This window comes from Halichoeres trimaculatus, unplaced genomic scaffold (genome assembly GCF_033239565.1).
Source record: "Halichoeres trimaculatus isolate MK-OKI-2021-1 unplaced genomic scaffold, fHalTri1.1 fHalTri1_scaffold_16, whole genome shotgun sequence".
Taxonomy (NCBI): domain Eukaryota; kingdom Metazoa; phylum Chordata; class Actinopteri; order Labriformes; family Labridae; genus Halichoeres; species Halichoeres trimaculatus.
The window spans coordinates 4538859-4561346 of NW_027437194.1; the positions used below are offsets into that span (position 1 = coordinate 4538859).

Consider the following 22488-nt stretch of genomic DNA (forward strand, 5'->3'; position numbering starts at 1 on the left):
ATGGCTTTTCCAGAAATAATCACATAATATAAATAAGGAAACAAACTCTTTATACTTTATTTTAAAAATATTCTTCCCAAAAAATGTATTTTTTTTATTTTATTCTATTTTTTTTATTTAAATATTTATTTATTTATTTATTTATTTATTTATTTATTTATTTATTTATTTATTTATTTATTTATTGTAAAAAATCAAACGTTAATGGACAGATATTTTTTTGACGTTTTAAAGTATTTTTTTTATTTAAAGAAATCTATTCTTTGAGTTTAAAAAATTATAGAAATATTACCAAAATTTCAATTAAAATCATTATAATTTTTTTAATGAAATTTCTCTTAAAGAAATTTTCCAAAATAAATTTATTAACAACTTTTCCTGGAAGTTTTTTCTTAAATTTCCATTTAAAATTTCTAAAGAATTATAAAGTTTTCAAACAGGTTCATAAAAAAATCATTGATACTTTTTTTCTATTTTCTATTTTTTTTTTTCTAATTTTTGAAAATTTTTGAAAAAAAAAAAAAAAATTGAACTGAAAGAGTTTTATTTTTTTTCCATCAAATATAACAAATTACATGTCTTTAATACTTTATTAAAAAAAAGGTCAAAGTTTCTTAAAATGTCCACTGAAAATTCCCTTCTTTAAAAAAAATAATTTTATGGAACAAATCCTTAAAAGTTTGACTCTGTTTACAATTCATGCTCAAAATCCTGTTTGTTTGTTTTTTCTTAGAGTTTATTTAAAGTTACCAAAAGTTGAAAGTTTAAAGACATAGTTTTAGGACATGCAGGCAGTGGCACTTTTATCATATTAACACCACTTTGGCTCAGTACCAAGAGGAAGAAAAAGCCGTTTGAAGGGCCCGTGGTGTGGACTTGGAAATGACATCATGTTTACAGTTCACACTTTTGGCTGACAACAAATGATGAGAAACTCACCGGTCACTATTCCCACAGGTGTAATTAGATTCCAGTCTTAACAAACTCCAGATGAAACACACCTGTGCAGCCACACACACGTGACGCTGTCCTCCAAATGTAACTCTGAGGGCTTACGTGGAGCATGTCACATCTGTGAGAGATTGTCAGAAGTGTTTCATCAATCTCTTTTTGAGGCTGCCAGCAGAAAATATTCTGTTATTATGTCTCCCGTTTGATGTCTCTTTCTGGGTCTGTCTCTCTCCTCGTCTGTTTCATCTGACCGTCCTCTCTAATCAGGCCTGGATTCGCCTCGCCTCAGCAGCCACATAAGCAGCGCCGAGCTGAGGGGAGGAGAGGATGGAGAGAAGGAGAAAGAGGGAGGTGCAGAGGGGTAGAGGTTAGGAGAAAGATCATAATTAGGCTGACATTTTCCTCCAATGAAAAAAAAAACAGACCTCTGCTCTAATAATGGGCTGGGTGTCTGTGGACCACTAAAGGTCAGGCTTCCTCAGGCGTGGACGGGTTGTGTGCGGCTGAACCACAAACCCACACGCTGTCTGTGAAGCTGTTCCTGAAGATGATGCAAACATTTCAAGGAATATAGGTTCACAGGCAGTTCAGAGGCATCTCTGAATTGTTTTTCTTGAAGTGACCTGAATAGATTTAAAATATTTAATAAAAACGTCACTCACTTCTTTCGTTCCTTCAAATCAGGATTCAGTCGACGCAGCTGCAGCAAATGTAGCCTTAAGCTATGAAAACAAACTGTTTTTAAGCCGGCGTATCTTTGCATTCTCTGTCTCCAGAACAGAAATATCTTCAAGTTTCTCTGCAGGATTTCTTAACATTTCAGTCACTTCTTTCACCCTCTGCTCAGAGGTGTTGTGGGGCCTGCTGCAGACTGCTGAGCAGCATCCCCTCAGCGTGGCGCCGCCACCGCCACGCTTCAAAGTGGGGATGCAATGCAGTGTAACGTGTCGTTTCCTTTGATTGCCAGGAGGCTCAGATTGGCTCTCAGAGCATGGGAACGTCTTCCGGCTAACCTCAGAGTCTCCCACGTGTCTGCCTGTTCGGTGAAGGCGCCGTGCACAGTTGAGAGGGTTGCAGGTTGAGAATCTCTCCCTCCTCCACGTCAGAGACCTGGAAATCCTCCTGAGGTTGCACAGGTCTCCTCCTCCTCCTGTAGTCTGTTTCTTTGATTCTGTTTCCTTCTCCCTCCGCCTGATTGAGCTGTACTTTGTTTAGTGACGTGGAAATATTCCTGGAAGTCTCCTCTGCTTGTGTGACCTGACATTTACCTTTTGGAGCAGCTGCTGTGATTGTCCCTCGGTTTGTTTGGCGTGGGATTTGCCGTGATGGAGACTTTGAAATTCTTCTAAAATAACACAAAACCAAAGAAGCGAATATTCGTGTATTCTTACTCCACGCTTTACAAGCAATTCAGGCATCATTTTTGTCTTTTAATATCTTGAAATAAGACATTTTTCAGGACTTGTCTTATTAGCTGCCGTCCTTTCGTTGTCTCGTACCAACGCAAAACAGCAGATAGCAACTTAAAGGTCACAATCAGAGAGAAAAAATCAAACTATCAGGATTTTTTTAATCAAAAATCTTTATTTATTCTTTTTTTATTATTATTTAAGTTTTTTATTGTTTCACATTCTTTATCTTGAAATAAGATATTTTCAGGACCTGTCAGGTAACTGTGGCTTAGATAAACCATATCCAGTTCAAAATCAAAAAATATACACCCCTTCCTGCACCCTCTGTTCCTCAGTCTCAAACCTCCTCACCTTCCCTAGGACCAAGCACTCTGCCCCCTTCCTTTGGAGCTCACTTCCACAGCACCTCCGTGACCCTGCTGACCTCACCGCTTCAAAACAAAACACAAAACTCACCTATTTCACAAAGCTTTTAGCTTAAACTAACAAACCCCAGTCCTGACCTTGCTTTTTTTTTTGCACCTTCCAACTGTTTTTGTCTCGTCTTCTTTTTCTAAACATGTATTTTACATTTTTACTGTTATTCGGTATATTTGTTTCTGTTTTTAACTTTCTCTTTATCTTTGTTTACCATGTAAAGCATCTTTGAGTTTTTGGAAAGCGCTTTATAAAGAAAATGTATATTAATTATTATTATTAGATTAAGTCAAATAAGTCATTTTTTACTCAAAATGTGTCATTTTTTACTCAAAATGTGTCATTTTTTACAGTGTAGATGGGGGTGAAGGATTTACCGTAAATATTGGAATATAAGGTAGTGTTGAAATCTAAGACACAGTCTGTTTGGGGGGTGGGGGTGTCTCCAAATAGAAAGAAGGATGAAGCTCAAGTTGAATGTTTTTTTTTTTTTTTTCTTTTTTTTTCTTATTATGTTTTTTTTTTCAGGTCCATACAACCAAAAAAAAACATATCATTCTTCTCATTTAGCCATCTGTAATTGTACAACAGTGAAATATCCTGGACTTAGTAAAGACCAATTAGGCTTTCAATTAAATATACATATAACCATTTTAGATACAGTAAAATAAGAACAGGAACTTTATTGAATAAAATGTAACAAAGATTGTATACAAATATAAAATAAAAACAAAGAAGGGACTTGTAGTCTCAAAGCAAAGCCGTCTTTAAAATATCACAGATATCAATCCATTCCTCCACCTTCTAGATAAAGCTTTCCTGCTGGGAGCTGTAAGGATCCCGTTTTTAAAAGAAACATTTTCTGATGTAATTGTACCCAAATACAGAAAATTAATTCTTAACAGCACAAATGAGGATATAGAAAAGTATTTATTACATCTGAATCTGCTCATTATAAAGCAAAAATGAAAAAAGGAAGCACACTTTTGTGTTTCAGCCACTTACTTATGGTCAAACCTCCTCAGCTTTTGGATCAAATCTTCAATACCTTGTAATACTGTACGTTAGAAGTTTAGAACCTGTAGTTTTTTAACTGTATGTGCTCATTTCCTCAACTTGAATATTTCAATCAGGGAAAACTCAGTCTCCACTGAGGAGAGAAGGAAAAGAGGAACAGGATCAGAGGAGCTCTTCAGTTTGTCATTAGTTTCATCGATCAAAGGAAGATTGTTTTAAAAAGTCTAAAAAAAGCAACGACAGAATGATAAACGTGACGCAAAAATTAGTTCATGGATTACAGTTTCTATTCTTACCTTTGGAGTGAAAGACGACTGATCGGGGGTTTCAAAAGAAGCAGGTCTTTACCTTTTTAATGTGTGGTGCAGCCGGTTTAGATGTTAGGCTGAATTTCAATCTGGCTTTTGGTGGCATTGAGAGAGCTCTCGACCAATCAGACGGGTTTTTGGTCACCCAGCATCTAACTTTTCCCATATTTCCGCAACTCCCACCTGGCAGGCTTCCCTGTGTGAACATTTAAACCTCTGCAGATTACCCAGAATGCAGCAGCACACTCTTCTTCTGGCTTACAAAACATTGACAAGAACAGCTCCTGCCTACCTGGGGTCCCTCATCCAGGTCTACACTCCTTCTGGTCCACTACACTCTGCTTGTGAAAGACGCCTGGTGCTCCCAAACCAGCGCGGCTCCGAATCTCTAGCCAGACTCTTCTCCTCTGTTGTTCCCAAATGGTGAATGAATTACCTAACTCTATACTATCCACAGAGTCACTTTCTACTTTAAGAGATGTCTGAAGACTCATCTGTTCAGGGAACACTTAGACCCTTGATCTGAGCCTTCTCCTCTTGGTCGTCAGGGGGAGAATGAGTCAGAAGGTCTCAGACCCTGCTCTCTTCCAGTGCCCATGATCAGGGCTGTGTCTCTGGCCACCATAGTTTTTTATTGACCAATCAGAATCAAGTATTGGAAAAGCTTTGGAGACATGCAAAGTCATTTTTCTGTTGATCAGCATCAATAAAGCTTCTTCAAATCCTCCATGTCTCAGCAATAAAACAACACACACACACGCCTTTGATGCTCTCTTATTAAACTTAAGTGAAGCTTGTCTTCTGTGTGTGTGTGTGTGTGTGTGTGTGTGTGTGTGTGTGTGTGTATACATCACGTTTCTGCATGTGTCCTCTCCCTGTGCATTGGTGGGTGATTGGCTCCCTGTGGTGTGTCTTTGATTAGCCCGTTAACAGGCTTCGTTTCTGCAGCAGCCATTGAAAACCGTCTCAGAGGCTCCGTCGCTTTGTTTCCGCCTCCTCCTCTGTTCTTTAAAAAAAAAAAAAAAAAGCACCGCCACTCCATCTCTTCTTCCTCTCCTTCTCTGCATCGCTCTGTACATCTGTCACTCGCCTCCCTTCTTCTCCCCGCGCTGCTGCGCTGGTTCCCCTAGTTTAACAAGCTGCCAGGGGACTCGCATGAGAGTATACACCCAGAAATTTGTTGAAGGGATCCAAACAAGGGATGATTCATCCCCAGATGGCTCCGTTTCTATCTCTCTTTGAATTTTGGAAGCTGCTATCCCCGCCTCATCCTGTTATTTTCATTAACCTGATGAATAATGTAAAGTCAGACTGAGCGCTTTATTTTATCCCCAGACTTATTAATAAGACAAATCAATCAAATCATTCACCCACCCTCTCAAGTATAAACATGCTGTCATGAAGAGATCATCACTTTGGTTAAAACTTGCAGCTCTCTGGCTCTAATGAGTATCCAGGTTTTGTCAGCTGCTGTTAAAGAAAAAGACAAAAACAAGTTTTTCTCTTTTCATCTGCGCGCTGAAGGGGGCACAGGTGTTGAATCAGTCCTGGAACAGTTAAATAAAAATGTAGAAAATGATTTCTCCCAAAAGACCAACGCAAAAGACCTTTCCCACCAAAGCAAAGCTGCTGACTAGATGACTGGTTTACATTTCTACTAAAGAGCAGGTGGTTTTGCTATCAGATACACGTTGGCTTTGGCGATTTTTGTGCACGAGTTTATGAGGAAGCATCTACCTACATGGACATTTAGCTATCTTAACCCCTTAAGTTTCATTTTCTAATTGCAAAGAATATGAACTGTATTTAATTTTTAACCCTTTGTTTCTGGATTTGTTTTTTTCAAAAAATAAATAAATGATAATTATTTATATATATATATATATATATATATATATATATATATATATATATATATATATATATATATATATATATATATATATATATATATATATATATATATATATATATATATATATTCTATTGATTTTTTAATATATTAATCATTCATTTTATTTAATTTTTTTATTCCCATTTTTCCTTCACTTTTCCTCCTTATTTTGTAGTTTCTGTTTTGTTTTGTTTTATTTTGTGTGTTGTGGTTGTTGTTTGGTCCTTGTTCTTAAAATTTATAAATCTAAACTAAATGATTTAAACAAACATGTTTATTGATAACATGGAATGTAGAAGTGCCTTTTCTCTTCTTATTTAGGCAACAATAAAAATAAGGAACAGAGATTTTAACCCCAACGTTTCATCCAAGGAAAAAGAAAAAAGTAACATATAAAAATCGTTTAAGTATTTTGTTGTTGCTGGAGCACTAAGATCAGAAAACACAAGAAAACTGAAAATTGTTTTAAGCTGTAGAATCAACCCAACCAGATTTCACTTAGTTCAACAAATTTTCAATAATTCTGTCTTTCTGAGATCAACCCCAAAAACTTCATCTAAAATTTAGTAAATACATCATTCAAACTGGGCTCCTCCTCCTTGGCTCAGTGCCAGCAGCAGCACACACCCACAACCTCCTAGTGTGACTAAGTAAACAGGCTCACTAGCCCAGCAACCACCTGTAGCATCACATTTCTACGTGGGAGAGTCTCGAGCGCACCTGACATGGCATGTTAGCACAAGCTAATTACGGGTATTTGACACATAACTGGTTAGCAGGAAGCTAACTCACATCACTCTTCGTCCCGTGTTGCTCTTCTAGTTCCTGAAAGTGAGTGAAAGATGAGCCAAGCTTCACCCTCGTTTAGGAAAAAATTGGATCTTTGTGGTATTTCATTTCACTTTGGTTGTGTTTTTCTTCACTATCGTAGCTGCTCAAGATAGCTTCTTCCAGTTGCTAATCAACACCCAAAGTCACATGCAGACTGGGCGCTTACTCTCTGCCCAGGCAGAAGAGAGGGTTCTAGGCAGACACAGACACCGACACACATGTATAGAGGCACAGAAGTGACAATTGAGCAGCATTATTCTTGTATAAGTTGATGTTTTATTACTAAGCAAGATCCTGCAGACTCTACCTTTAAGGATAAAATGATACCAAGCTCTCTGAACCAAGGTTAGTTCTTCGTTTTAGCTTCAGCTAGGTCTTAGCTGCTTGGTACCCTGAAATATGTCCACGCTTTTGTTTTCTCTTACAGTCCCTACATTTACATTCAGACTTGCACTCACTTGTATGTTTTGCTAACAAAGAATCTGCAGCATGCGTCTGTTGGTTAAGGTTAAGTTGTGCACACATCTTTTGCACCACACTGTAATTATGAAGGTGTTATTTACTCTTACACAAGCTCACAGTGAGACCTGCAAGACCTAAAGAATCAGGTCCAGGCGTGTTGAGGGGCTGGGATGCAGGACACAGTGAGGAAGAGGCACTAATGAAAGGCTTATTGAGTTGTGACACCTGACCCCAACTTGGCAAATAAATAAGTCCGCAGGTAGAATGAGGTTGTGTAATGAAAATGATGTTTTGTAAAAGAACTGATGTTTAAAAACAAGCAAGTGGAGGAAGATAAGTCTGTTCTTTTCCTTTTTATTACTTGTTTTGTAACCAACACAGAATCTCCAGAGAAGAAATTAAGTTTTATTGGTCAGTCAAATTGTTTCCAATCTTTCCATCCTCCCCATAAAAGTCCATCATCATCGAACCATCCCTCCTCTGGGATTGTTTAATGTGTAGCTGTTAACCCTTCGCTTCCTTTTCTGCAGGACTTCCTCACAGACCTGATGATGTCAGAGGTGGATCGCTGCGGGGAGAACGAGCACCTTATCTTCAGAGAGAACACGCTGGCGACGAAGGCCATCGAGGAATACCTCAAACTGGTGGGACAGAAGTATCTGCAGGACGCCCTCGGTGAGTAAAACCCAGCAAGCGAAGGCGGTGGCGTGTTTTTCTTTGTGTTCTCTGTTTCCGTGTTTCACTTCGCACCTCCCATTTTCCTGCTTCTTCCTGTCCTCTCATTCAACTCCAAACTTATTCACCCTCTCACCCTTGAAGAGGTTTAGCCCAAGGGGCTTGCAGCCTCTGGCTTTGGAGCCTCATGTGGCTCTTTGACTCTTTTGCAGTGGCTCCAAGAAGCTTTAAAAAAATATTGTTTCAAAGATTTTTTGTTTTTTCTAAGAGAGGGTATTGATGATTGAAGTCATTGACGCTGAAAAATAACATGCATACATACCCTCTTGCAAAAAGCTTTCAAATTTTGGGGGTTTTTGGAAGTTTTCTTAATATTTTTTTCAATAGAAAAAAATCCCAAGTTTTTGAAGATTGTGCAAATTTTTTAATAATTTTTCCAAATTTTTAATTTTCTTTATTACTGCAGATTTTTTCAAATAATAAACTTATTTTTTTAATGCAAACATGAGAAATATTTTTTTTCTATACAAATTGATAATTTTTTTCTAAATATTTTTTAAAAAAATGTGCAAAAATTAGAAAAAAAATCTGATGTGTTTGAAATGTTATTAAATTTCAAAAATTTCCAAACACTTGCCAATTTTTGCACATTTTTAAATTCCATACTTTTGAAAAAAATTGCAAATTTTTGAAATCTAATTTTTATAAATATTATTGAAATTTTTAATGTTAACATTTTTTTCAATATTTAAAAAATGTGCAAAAATTAGAAAAAAAAATCTGATATTTTGAAATGTTATTAAATTTTTAAAAATTCCAAACTTTTGCCAATTTTGGCACATTTTTAAATTCCATATTTTCAAAAATTTTGCAAATTTTGGAAATTTTTCTTTTTTTAAATAATATTATTAAAATTTTTAAATGTTTGCAAATTCAGAAAATATAAGACATTACAAATTTTATATGTTTTTTAAATATTTGCAAATTAATTAATTAAAAAAAAAAAACTAAGATATCACATGTACGATTTTATAAACAAAAAGAAACTGTATGCACAGATAATTTATGTACCACGATTTTACTTTGTTAAGAATTGTATACACTTTTTTTGTCTTTACTGTGAGGATAAAGTAGATTTTTATGGCTCCAGAATGACTTTCATCCAGGTGAGCTGAGGAAAAATGGCTGAAGGTAAAGGATGCAAACCCCTGGTTTAGCCAAACTGCGGCATCAGCAAATTGAATGAATCAGCTCCGTCAACTCTATTAGAGATTAAATGAAGTCCCTCCTCAGGGATCATTTTGTCATTTCATGTTTATTTCCGTATCGCTGTGGACATAACTCAGACTGTGACAGGAGATATGTTGCTGTGCTGCTTCAGGAATTAAAACCACTTACAGGACCAGCTTTGTGGTACTAGCTTGACCCTGAGAGTGTAACTTCAACAATGTTGGCCCAAGGTTAGCTGCGGTGTGTTTGTCTGCAGTCCTGACAATAAGCGCTCTGTATGCACCGCGTGCCGTCCGCCCTCCCCTGCTGCAGGAATGTACACACAGGCAGTTTAATCTACACACGGCACACATCCTCATCCTTCCTGCCTCTCATCACATTTCCCTCCCCATGCTGCCAATGTTAATGCTCCACGTGTGTGTTTGTGTCACTCCTCGTCTGTGACTGTGTGTTTCTGGCCAGAAGGAGGCATGCTGCCTGTTTCCTCGCACATCAGGGTTGGTGGAGAAACATTGAAGGCTGGTCTTTTCATCCGTCTCTGTTTTTGGTGATGTTTTTGTGATTTAATGTCAGACTGAACTGAAAAATTACTCACACTGCGACAAGAGCAGCACGAGGACAGACATGAGCTGCTGTGACAGGCGTTTGACGCTGCTGCTGAGATTTTGGCACTTCAGGTGTTTCTGTGAAAAGTTTTGGTGTCTGTGGATTTCTTATTTGTTGCTTATTTCTTTTTTATTCATCTTAACTTTTCTTTTTTTCATCTGCTTCTTGTGTTTCTTTTACTTTGTCTTTTCTTCCACCTGCTGCTCCTTTTTTTCCTTATTTTTTAAACTTACTCCTGATTAAGTTCACCTTTTCCTTTTTATTTGTATATTTTTCTTCCTTTTTTTAAACTTTTTCTTTTGTTTTCCTCATCCTCTGCTATCTTCTTTCACTTTTTTTCTGTCTCAAGGATTTTTTTTATATTTCTCAATTTTTTTTTAATTTCTTCTTTTCTTTCTTTTCCTTCCTGTCTTCTTTTTTCTTCCTCTGCTTTATTTCTTCTTCCTTCATCTCTCCTTTTCTTTCTTCTTGCCCTTCTCCTTTTTGTTGTTCTCATTCTCTCCTCTCATCTTCATCTTTTGTAGCTCCTTTTTCTCCTTTCATCCTTTTTCTTTTTCCCCTTTTTTAACTTGCTGCTGTTTTTATTCTCTTTTTCCTTTTCCTTTTTTCTTCTTCTTTTACTTTTTTCTTCTTTCATTCTTTTTTCCTTTCTTTCCTATTTTTTCTTCTCCTTCTCCAATCTTTTCTTCTCTTTCTTTTTCTTTTATCACTGTTTTTCTCCTTTCACATCATCGCCTTTATTTTTCCTTCTTCACATGTTTTGTCTCATGTGTATTCTCATTTTCTTCTTCTTCTTCTTCTAAATCTGATTATCATCAAACCAGCTTTACGACCCATTACTGCCACCTACAGGATTGGAGTGGAAAGAGTCGGATGATGTTTGATCATTTAATTGATGCTTTTTTTAAACAAGAACTGGTTCATGTGACAAACTCAGTTATTTTAGTTCAGCATTTCAAAAGTATCGGACAAATCCAAAATGTTCCAGCATCATAAACCACAGAGTTTGAGATCTGGCTGATATAAAAGATAAAAAAAACTCTCAGGTTTGTCAAAGGTCAAACTTCAGGGGAATGTGTTTGGAAAGGTGGATTCTTTTTCTGTCCGAGGTTCAGCCCTGCAGAATTTCAAACATCAAACTCAGTTCCCTGCAGCTTTGGCATCAGTTTTTACTCTGTCCTTTGCTCAGCTCAGGATGACTCAGCAGCCATTTCAGTCAACAGAAGTTTCACCACGGTTCCCTTCTCCTGCTATCTTTGTCCCACGGAGGCAGCAGGATGTAGAAAAGCTCCCACGTTCATTCATTTCTCCTATTTGACTGTGGCTGTTTTTCTCAGGTGAGTTCATCAAAGCTCTGTACGAGTCAGACGAGAACTGTGAGGTGGATCAGTCCAAGTGTTCGTCCGGTGACCTTCCCGAGCATCAGAGCAACCTGAAGATGTGCTGCGAGCTGGCCTTCTGCAAAATCATCAACTCATACTGGTGAGAGCCGCATCCTTTACTCTGCAAGGCCAGGAGGGTTTTATCACACAAGCTGCTCAAACACAGCCCCACTTAAAATAACTCACTGAACATACTTTTTTATTCAGATACAGATTTGATCATAATTCACCATCCATGGGTTATTTCTTAATTAGTTAACATGGTATTGAGCCAAAGCTGTGAATTAATACAGACATCTGTGGTGCAAAATTTGGATATATGAGTTTTTTAAGCAACTCTGGAGAAAACGAAAGCTCAAAGATGCTTCAAACTTCCCTTAAACTCAAAAAGAAAACATTCATCAAACTATTTGCTCCAACAACCCACAACGAGGCATTAAGTAGGGTACAGGAGTTCACTATCTGTCGTCTTTGAAAATAGAGTGGAGCATCATAGAGCCATGCCATCGACAGAGATTGGTGATGATTTATTAATAGATGTTAACTACTGTTAGCCAAGAGAGCTAATAGGAGGCTACCATCTTTGTCAGTGGCTGTATCTTAAAGACTTCTGGGTAATAAATGTCTGCTCAGAAAGGCATCTTGTTAGCCTAATAAAATTATTGTCTAAATTATATTTTATGTATATTTATTACTTTCTATTACTAATTATTTTGTGTAAATTTAATCTTTAGTGTTGTATTATTGTAATTATTGTAATTATTATTATTATTATTATTATTATTATTATTATTATTATTATTATTATTATTATCGTTGTTTTTATTATTGTTGTTATTATTATTGTTATAATAATAATAATAATTATTGTTATTATTATTATTATTATTATTATTATTATTATTATTATTATTAAATTATCATTATTATTATTGTTGTTGTTGTTGTTATTATTATTATTTTATTTATTTATTTTGTTTATCTTATTTACTTTATTTAAATGTATTTGACTCAGGCAATCATACTATGAGTCTCACAAAATAATAGTTTTAATGTTTATAATGTAAATCTTTGGTAATTATGCTATAAACCTAATGATGAATTAGCCTTGTTTTATAGTCCAAGGGCTCCCCATGTGGACAAAAAAATTACTGCAACATAATTTTTCATTTTTTTAATTAATTTTGGGAACTCAATCAATCAATCACACTATTTGTTTAGCACATTTCATACACAGTACAAGACTAATACTGAGAATTTAAATACAAAAAGTAATGATAATAATAAATGATAATATCAAATAATAATAAATAATAATAATAAATTATAAAATAATAAATTATAAAACAAATAAAAATAATACAAAAAATATCAAATAATAATTATAATAATAATTTTTATTATTATTACTATTATTTTAATTATTACTATTATTTTAATTATTATTATTATTATTATTATTATTATTATTATTATTATTATTATTATTATTATTATTATTATTATTATTATTATTTTAAATTGTAGTTGTTATTTAAATTTTTAATTTTTATTATTCTTATTATGTGGTCACCCTAATCCCTGGCCACCTCAAGAACAGAACATTTATAAAGTCAGTGCTGATGAACTGAGAAAACTGTTTTAGAAGATAATAATAAGGAAACATTGAAAGGAGAGAAAAAAATCAGAATGAGAAACTTAATAAAATTTCAAGAAAATGTTAAGATGATAAAATAATAAAAGATTAAAGCAGTAAAAAAGAATAAGATGCTAAGCTATTTTTTTTTCTTTCTGAAAATGATTAAAAAAAACAACTGAAGATTAAAATTAAAAGATTATGCTTTCATGATGATTGAAAATATAAACAGGCGTCCAAAACTTGTAGAAAGTGCCCCAGAGCTCTGATAATTAAGAACATCTGTGAAGGGCCCACATGATTCAACATGTGTACATCAGGCAGGAAAGGCCAATCAGAGAAGAGGATTCGGACAAGGCGTGAAAACATCCCCAGATACTAACTTACTCATTTAAAATAAACAAATAAATACATAAAAGAACAAATAAACAAAAAAGCCTTCACCTGTATGCTTAGTTCATTGGCATTTTGATTCTGTTTTTAAACAAACTTACCCCTCACTTGTTGCAGCAGCGACAGGAAGCAGGAAGACATTAAAGCTATTAAACTACAGTGTGCAGAAGGGACCAAATAGGAAACGTCATGTTAGTTTCTGACACATTAAAGCTGGCAGTTCTCATTTAGAGCTTTTACTCAAGCTGGAATGGAAACAAACAAAACACCGAGAGAATTTAGTGTTGCATTGAGAAAACCAGACGATTTAAATAAATGGGAAGTGATTACAATCAAACCCGAGCCAGCTTTTGTTAACGCCTCTGACAAAATGCAAATAGAGAAAATTGTTGTAATATCCTTTCAAACGTTCAAATCACATGCAAATGAAATGCTAACGCTACTCTTTCCTAAAGTTTGATTCAGTTTAAGTTGTTGTGAAAGTGTCCCACGATTTGTTTCTTAGCCCTGCAGTGATCTGGATTTTCACTGAGGCACAAAGAGCATTATGAGCGTTTTTAAGTTTTTAATAAAGAAGTTTGACTCACAGGTGTCAGAGAAAAAGAAAGCTTTCACTCCAGCCTAAAGCTCAGTAGTGATTTAATCCTCTTTAGTCCAAATTTATATGGACATAAAAAAGAGAAAATTAAGTGTGACAAATACTGAATGACTTTTTCCTCCTGTATTTTATTTGACAGCGTCTTTCCACGAGAACTGAAGGAGGTCTTTGCATCATGGCGTCAAGAGTGCAGCAATCGAGGTCGACCAGACATCAGCGAGCGTTTGATCAGCGCGTCCTTGTTCCTGCGGTTCCTCTGTCCAGCCATCATGTCGCCCTCGCTTTTCAATTTGATGCAGGAGTATCCTGATGACCGCACAGCACGCACGCTCACGCTCATCGCCAAAGTCACTCAGAACCTGGCAAACTTTACAAAGTATGTGTCTTTCTATTTATTCGTTTGGACTTTTGACTTTGGCTGTATCAGTTTTTTTAATGTAATGAAAGATCTGCATCACTCTTTAACCTTTTTCTCTTTCCTGTCCCTGTCTTCGCGCTCAGGTTTGGTAACAAGGAGGAGTACATGTCCTTTATGAACCAGTTCCTGGAGCACGAGTGGACCAACATGCAGCGCTTTCTGCTCGAGATCTCAAACCCAGAGACAATCTCCAACACGGCAGGCTTTGAGGGGTACATCGACCTCGGCAGGGAACTTTCCACTCTGCACTCCCTCCTGTCTGAAGTCGTGTTCCAGATGGACCAGGTACTAACATCCTACGTCACATGACTCCCATGTGATTTAAGAAGTAATCAAAACATCGATTTATCACCACTTTTTTAAAACCAGAGTTACAATTTGCGGTATTTTGTCTTTGATTTGGTGAAAAATTTTGAAATTGGCTGTGTGTCAAAACCATCAGTTCTGAAATTTGCTTGAGATCTTTATGAGATCTTCATGAGACTTGCTGGAATGATGAGGCCATCGCTTAAAGATTGTCTAACTGGTTCATGACACACTGAAGGGGAGGGCTTGAAACCTTGAGCTTCGCCCAATGTTGGCCTCCAAGGGCTGGCCAATCAGAGTGAAGGGGGATTGTGAAGCAGGAAGCCTTAAAGAGACAGTATTTAAAGGCGGAGGCTGAAAAAAGAGTTTGGTAAAACACCACTCAGAGAGGGGGGGGGTTTTTTCTGTAAAATGTGTAAAAACCTTTAAGACAGTGGTACCAGTTCAGTTAAGTCCCGTTTCCACCAGCAGTTCAGTTGAGATCAGTTAAGACTGATCCTGTTTGCATTTCCACAGCCAACCGTGCCCCCTTGTGGTAGGCGGCGTGTAAGGCAGATGCCAATAGCAGCATCAGTTACATAATCCACTGCAAAAACTGACATCTTATCAAGTGTTTTTGTCTTATTTTAAGTAAAAAATGTCTATTAAGACTTAATATGAGCCACATTCACCTGACCAGTCCAAAAAAGTGCCTCATTTCAAGTTATTTACATGAAAACATGAGGTCTGAATTAGTTGTAACAAGTAAAAAAATCTGCAAAAGGGACAAGAGAAAGCTGTTCCAGTTCAGTTTTTCTTGTTCCATTGGCAGATTTTTTTCTTGTCAGAAGCAATTCAGACCTCATTTTTGTCTTTAAATAGCTTGAAACAAGACATTTGTCTGGACTGGTCAGGTGAATGTGGCTCATATGGAGTGTTATAACACAATTTTTTATTCAAAATAAGACAAAAAACACTTAATAAGATTTTAGTTTTTTGCAGTGTAGTGTGACGCCACAGGGTGCCCCGCTAATAAATTTAATGAAGAAGAAAAACAAGATACAGTAAACAAAGAGCAGCGTTAAAAAAGACATCCAGAAATTTGCTGTCTTTGTGATTTCCATGTGGCTCTTTGTTACAAAGCACAAGAAATACAGCACAGGAAGTGAGAATTCTTTCGACCAATCAACAGTCTGCAGTGTTGTAGCTCCGCCTTCTGGGATCGGATCGGTCTGGTCCCAAAAAGTGGGACAGCTCATCTTGGTTATTTGGGGATCTGTCCCACTTTTTGGGACCAGACCGATCCTAACCCAGAAGGTGGAGCTACACCACTGTCATCTATCGTTGTTTACTGTATCTTGCTTCTCTTCTTCGTTGAATTTATTTGCAGAATTAGCCAATGGACACATAAAACGCATGCCGTACTGAGACGGACTGAACTGAACCACTTGGTGGAGCTTTTGTGTTCACTGCTTTCTGCACACATTGTAAAAAATTGAAATCTTATCAAGTGGTTTTGTCTTACTTTCATTATAAAATGTCTTTTTAGAATTAACATGTAAAGTCCTTTAAAGACAAAATGAGGTTTCAATTGCTTGCAACAAATGTAAAGAAATCTGCCAATGGAACAAGAGAAAGGTTACTTGTACATTGAGACATTTGACTAGTTTCAAGCTATTTTTTTTCAAGCTATTTTTTCTTTTTCTATTGGTAGATTTTTTTTACTTGTTACAAGTAATTCAGATCTAATTTTTTGTCTTTAAATAACTTGAAACAAGACGTTCTTCTGGACTTATAAGTCTAATGTGGCTCATATGGAGTGTTACAAGTGTAATTTTTACTTAAAATGAGGCAAAAACACTTGTTAAGATTTGTGTTTTTTTGCAGTGCACCAGTTTGGTAGTTTTACCCACAGAAAATGTGATCCTGTGTTTAGTAAAGTCAAATGAATTGTGCTCAGTTCTGACTGTTTTCTGACCCTTTGTTTACCTGCTCTTGCACCAGAGGACTGATCAGCAACTGGCCCCTACCCCTGCCAGTGGCTTTAGACTTTAAGTTAAAAAGTGTAGAAACAAACAATCTTTATGCTGGTGATCTTGTTTGGTTTGTAGATAAGACAGTGGTGTCAGTTTGTAAATCAGGTTGTTTTATAGCCATCTAGAAATTCCTCACAGGAGCTTTAAGACAGTAAATCAGTTATTAGCTCATAGTTCAAATTAAGTTGTTACAGAGGGTCAAAGCCCAGGGTTGAAATCATCCTTAGGAAACATCAGGTGTTGTGTATTGTGCATCAATCAATAATTTATTATTGTTTTACATAAGCTGCACCCACCAGGAAAAGCCTGTGACTCCTGAGAGACTGTGGGAGGCTTATTAATGAATCTACAAGGACATTTAAGCTAGCTCCGTTAGCTGAATTGGGAGCAGGTTATTTTTAGATAAAAAGAAGAATCATGTCTTTTTGGAGAAGCATCCAGCTCTCTTAAAGCTCATCTCTCAATAATTTAGAAATCAAACTGAGTGTGGTTGATTTTCCAGTCCATCAGAGCGTCACGGTGATTTATTATTTAGTATTTTGTCCAAAGCAGAGAGTTGATTGCATGGCATCTGGAAAAATATGTAAATGTTTAATTTAATAAACCCCACAGACACCGACGCCACTTACTGCCCTGATTGAAGTGGTCCAGACTAATCAGTGACGTGTCTCAAAACTTAATGGTGTCTGCCTTCACAGAGCGCCGCCTCAAAGCTGGGTCCTCTGCCCCGGATCCTGCGGGAGGTGAACACAGCTCTGTCCAACCCGTCTGCTGTCCAGATGACACCGGGGCAGTCCTCGGAGCAGATGGGCTCGCCTCCTGCTGAGGCGGGGTGCAGCATCTCCTCTGGCCTGCAGAAGATGGTCATAGACAACGACCTTTCAGGGTAAGAACGTCTCAAATCACACGCACCAGGTTACTCATTATGCAGACGACTCTAGTTTCTACATTTGTGAAAAACTGAACTAACTGTACCACATAGTGATGATATATTTGGGTAACAGAAGTTTTAAAAGTGAAACCCTTGTCTGTTTAAGTGCTGCTGCATGCTGCCATGTTGACATTGACCTGTGTCTGGAGAAACACAAGCGTTGCTATGAGTTATAAAAGCAGGAGACTGTGGATCTGCAGCACAATTCATCAAGTTAGAGCTCCTGCTGAGGGTTTCGTCTGGTCATACACTGACTGAAACTGATATTGATGCCTCTTTGTGAGCTGAGCAAGAAGACAAAACTGTCATGAACAAAATTAGTGATGTGTAAAGCAGATGTCAAACAGGCTACTTCCCAAGTCTTTATTTTTAGTCTTTTATTCACACTAGCTATGTTTACAAACACCAGGGGTCTGCAACCTTTACTTTCATAGGAGCCATTTTCCTCAGATCACCTGGATTAAAGTCACTACAGAGCCACAAAATCAACTTTATCCATGCAATAATAACTTTAAAGTGTTTACAATTCTAGACACTTTTACAATCTAGTTAACAATAATCCAAATGAGAAGTTTTTTTATTTCATAAAATTGTACAAGTGATGTCTTAGTTTTTTATTTTTAAGAAATTTGCAACAATTTTGAAAAAAAAAAGAGGTTTCTTCTTTCTCTTTAACTTTTCAAAACTTTGCAAAAACTTAAATAATTTTGAAATTTTGTTAATTTGCTAAAATTTCAAACTGTTTTTGAAAGTAGAAAAATTTTCAAGTGTTTTAAATTTAATGAATTTGAAAAACTGTCAAAAAATCAGACTTAAAAAATTGGCAAAATTTAAAAAAATTAATGTATTAAATTTGTAAAATTTCTAAATTTTATTCTTTCTTTTTAACTTTACAAAATTTTGCATACATTTTAACAATGTTGACATTTTGGAAATTTGCTGAAATTTCAAGTTATTTTTAAAGTACAAGAATTTTTAAGTTTTTTAAATTAAATGAATTTGAAAAAAAATCAAAAAATCAAACTTAAGAAATTGGAAAAATAAAAAAAAAGTATTAAATTTGTAAAATAACTAAATTTTCTTCTTTCTTTTTAACTTCAAAATTTTGCAAAAATTTAACAATGTTGAAATTTTGCTGAAATTTCAAATTATTTTGAAAGTACAGGAATTTTCAATTTTTTTTTAAAATTTTTTTGAATTTGAAAAACTTTCAAAAAAATCAGACTAAAAAAATTGGCAAAATTAAAAAAAAGTATTAAATTTGTAAAAAAAATTTAAATTGCTGAAAGAATATTTGAATTTTATTACATATATTGATAACAGAGCTAAACCCATACTTTTTTTGTTGTTTGCTAATGTCTTGCCACTTATGAAGTCACAATGTTGTCAGTTAAATGAATCCATCCACACAGAATTAAAATCTGTACTTTCTTACAGATTTGTCTTTTTGTAGATTTAGTTATCTTACCAGGGCTGTGAAACTTGAGGTTAGTAAGAAAATGCTGTTGCCTGTAGATGGCGCTATAGTTGTCTTGTCCAGAAGCGGCTTTTGGTAGATCTCCACTGAAGTAGAGTTGAGCTGATCATCTTTATTGGTGAATGCTACAGTGGAGCAACAGATGCTCATTTTGTTAAAGACAGTCAGCAGATTGAGCAACACAAGCACAACATGATAGTCCACAACGATTGTAACAATGGTACTGCTGGACTGTTGTATGTGCTTGCACAAACAGAGCGTGGCATCAGCATTGGCTCTGAAAACTTTGGCTTGCTGTTACACAGCAATGGTGGCTGCGTGTTTCAGAAAAAATCCACTTGGAAGGTTGTTTTTAAAAGTTAACATTTTAGGTCGGCTAAACGCCATTTCCATGTAAACGAGAGGCCGAAACGCAGAAATACCTTTTGTGTTTTATCCCAAAACTGTTGTTGTGTCAACAGCCCCTAAATCACCTTTCTTCTTTATTCTGATGCTCAGTTGGAGCTCGTCTTGAGTAGGCTCCTGCCTACTTGGGGTCCCTCCCAGCCCAGCGCGGCTCCAAATCACTAGCCAGACTCTTCTCCTCTGTTGTTTCCAAATGGTGGAATAAATTACCTAACTCTATATGATCTACAGAGTCACTCTCTACTTTTAAGAAATGTCTGAAGACTCATCTGTTCAGGGAACACTTAGACCCTTAATCTGAGTCTTCTCCTCTTTGTCCTCAGGGGGAGAATGAGTCAGAAGGTTGTAGTATATTGTTGCAGCAATTAATTGTGGTTAGTTGGCTGGATTATTCTACATAAGAAAGGATTCTTGCTTTAATGGCAGCACTAACAAAGTTTTTCCTTCTATCTAAATAAAATACCAAATCACTTCTCTGTAGAAGGTAAGCTGCTGTAAAATGCCTTTTAGACACATCGACGCTGCTGTTGCTTCGGAAATGTGTTATTAAGTTAGTCCCAGGCCATTTCCTGCCCAGAGTGCCCTTGTGCTCCAGGCTCCGCTTTTACCACCTCCACCAGCTGCCGCTCCTGGCTTTTTATATTTAAAGTGAAGTCATTGAAGGACAGGCTGATTGCAGAGCAGGTTGTTTTAGGGGAACATCTCAGCGCAAAATGGGAAAAGAAAAAATCTTTAAGCTGCGCACCCTCAAAGTCATCCAGAGTGAGTTCTCCAGGTCCCACTTCTGCTGAGTGTTAATATTTGTCAGCACAGGCCTTGACGCTGCAAGAGTGTCACCTCTCGCTTGTTTACATCAGCCGGATGAAACCTTGTGTACTCCCCTGTGGATGAATACACACTCGGACAGCAGCGTATCTCCCTTATCTCCTTTCCTTCCTGGCGGCACAATGGCAAGGTGACACTTTGGAGAGATTAACATGAAAGCACAGAGGCCAACAGGAGGAGGGAGATATGATTGATAGCCCAACAAACTCTGCCTCATAAACAGCGGTAAACACAAACAGAGAACAACTGCAGGCTGATGAGATCATGGCGTTCATAACAGGAAGATGAGACAGCAGGATGAACAGGAAGCGAGTCAGACAGCTGCTGTCATTACGCTAAACAAAGGATCAATAGAGCTAATTAAGGGATGTCCCTGTTTAACCTGATCTCTTTACTTTATCGCAATAACTCTCAGCTCGATGGATTCTGTTTGTCTGAGTGTTTTTATCTGCGGGACTCAACCAGCATTCAAATGAGCTCACAATACTCGCTTAATTCCCTCTCATCCACCCACATGTGACACGAAAATGAGCGAAAAGAAAGGAAAACAGAGCCAACGCCGAGGGAAGGAGGACAGCAAGCAGAGAGAAAGAAGTTGGGAGGAAGGGAAAGGGAAGGGTAAAGGAACAGAGTGAGAAGGACACAGAAAGAGGGGAGGAGACGAGCGTGATGTGAATGATAGAGATTATTGGAAGATAAATCACGCCTGTCAAGGTAATCGTCTTTTGGCAATAAAGCCTCCATCTGCCGACCGGGGAGAAGGAAAAGGAAGGAAGGAAGGGAAAGTGAGGGGAGAGGAGGTGAGGAGGGAGAAAGCAAATTAGTGCAGTGGCCTCATATCCTCAAGAATTTATTTACTGCTGTGTTATTGCATTGGGAGGTTTAAATTACCAAAACTGAAGCGTGGTTTTGTGGTTCAGGGCTGTGAGCTACGACGGCAAACGTAAGATCAGTTCCTCATTCAGGAAGGGACACAATGAGGCTTTTCTTCTTGAGGCTCTGCAGGAGTGTCTTAGCATTTAGCATATTTAACACACAGCCAAAGACCTGCACTTCATCTGTCACAACTATGTGCATCTATCTCTGACTGAGAGATGTAGATAAAGAAAGCTGCATACTGTCGTGATTTAAACATCAAATTTCTAATTAAAACTTAACTTCTCACAAAAATGAACAATAAATAAACCAGCACGATAACAACTAACGACTATGACAGAAACAATGTTTAAGAAAACTATATGGGACATGTTTTTTAATTTTCTGGTTTGACCCATGTTCCATCTGTTATAAAAGAGGAGGCGGGGTTTAAGACTGTCAACAAGGAGTGTTTTAGTAATCAAAAATAATACTTTTTAACGAATACAGCCAAAGAATCTGACAGAGACGGTGTCTAAACCACAAGGATCAAATTCCCAACCGAACAAAATCAACCCCTTTGTCCTTTTTTAAAGTTCTTTTAAACTGAAATACACAGTTATTGTCCTTGTCACCTTCCATGGAAAATGTTGTAAATCCACCATGAAACGAAAGATAATCCATACAAGAAAAAAAAACAAAACTTGATTGATTACCAAAAAAACTCTGGCATACCATATTTTTCCAAAATCTTATTTTTGCATAATTACGTTCTATTCTACATCATAAAGTAAACCTACCATTAATTTCATTAATTTATATTTCGCTAATTTTTTTTATTGTAATACTTCACTCACACACACGATTAATTTTTCCGTCATGGTGACACTGTCGCAAGACCTCGACTACAGGCAAGAAAAATAGCCTATATTTGCTACTAATGACACTCATAAAATGAGGTCAGAAAAAATTGTATTAACCGAAAATAGTTTGACGCCTTGTCGATGATGTTGACATCGATTCATGAAGTCTGGAGCCACGTTTTTTCTCCAGTTTTTGGATTGTTCTTCCGACGTAAGCAGGCTTCACATGCGTGTGGGCACTCCAACTTGCTGATCTTGCGCCCTTTCTTTGCAGTCAGTATGCAGCTTGTGCAGTGGTTCCATTAGCCTAACATTTTTGCAACATTCACAAGTGAAAAGCTAACAAAAAGTAGCTCAAAGTGGCTAATGTTAGCTCATGTTAGCATATTTTAAACGAATTCACCTGTTTGATTCACGACTCATGTTAAGTTTTCAGGGGTGCTTTAGGCTGAGCAGTTTGAGTGCACATCCTTTGAACAGAGGCTGCAGTCCTTGTGTTGGTGGTTGGTAGTTTGAGTCCCAACCGCTGCCCTTTGCTGCATGGCCCTCCCCATTTTCTACTTCAAACCTTTTTTATCTCT

At 36.8% G+C, this 22488-nt stretch overlaps 1 protein-coding gene across 10 annotated transcripts in view; it reads left to right on the top strand.

Moving 5' to 3' along the window:
* LOC141805173 (disabled homolog 2-interacting protein-like) overlaps positions 1-22488 on the top strand; it is a 272306-nt gene that overhangs the window by 224973 nt on the left and 24845 nt on the right. For all 10 annotated transcript variants that reach the window (XM_074689980.1, XM_074689984.1, XM_074689982.1 and 7 more), the window contains 5 exons: positions 7823-7967; positions 11141-11285; positions 13952-14188; positions 14314-14515; positions 17250-17437. In XM_074689980.1, the coding sequence (XP_074546081.1) occupies positions 7823-7967; positions 11141-11285; positions 13952-14188; positions 14314-14515; positions 17250-17437 (917 nt within the window). The remainder of the gene's footprint in view (positions 1-7822; positions 7968-11140; positions 11286-13951; positions 14189-14313; positions 14516-17249; positions 17438-22488) is intronic.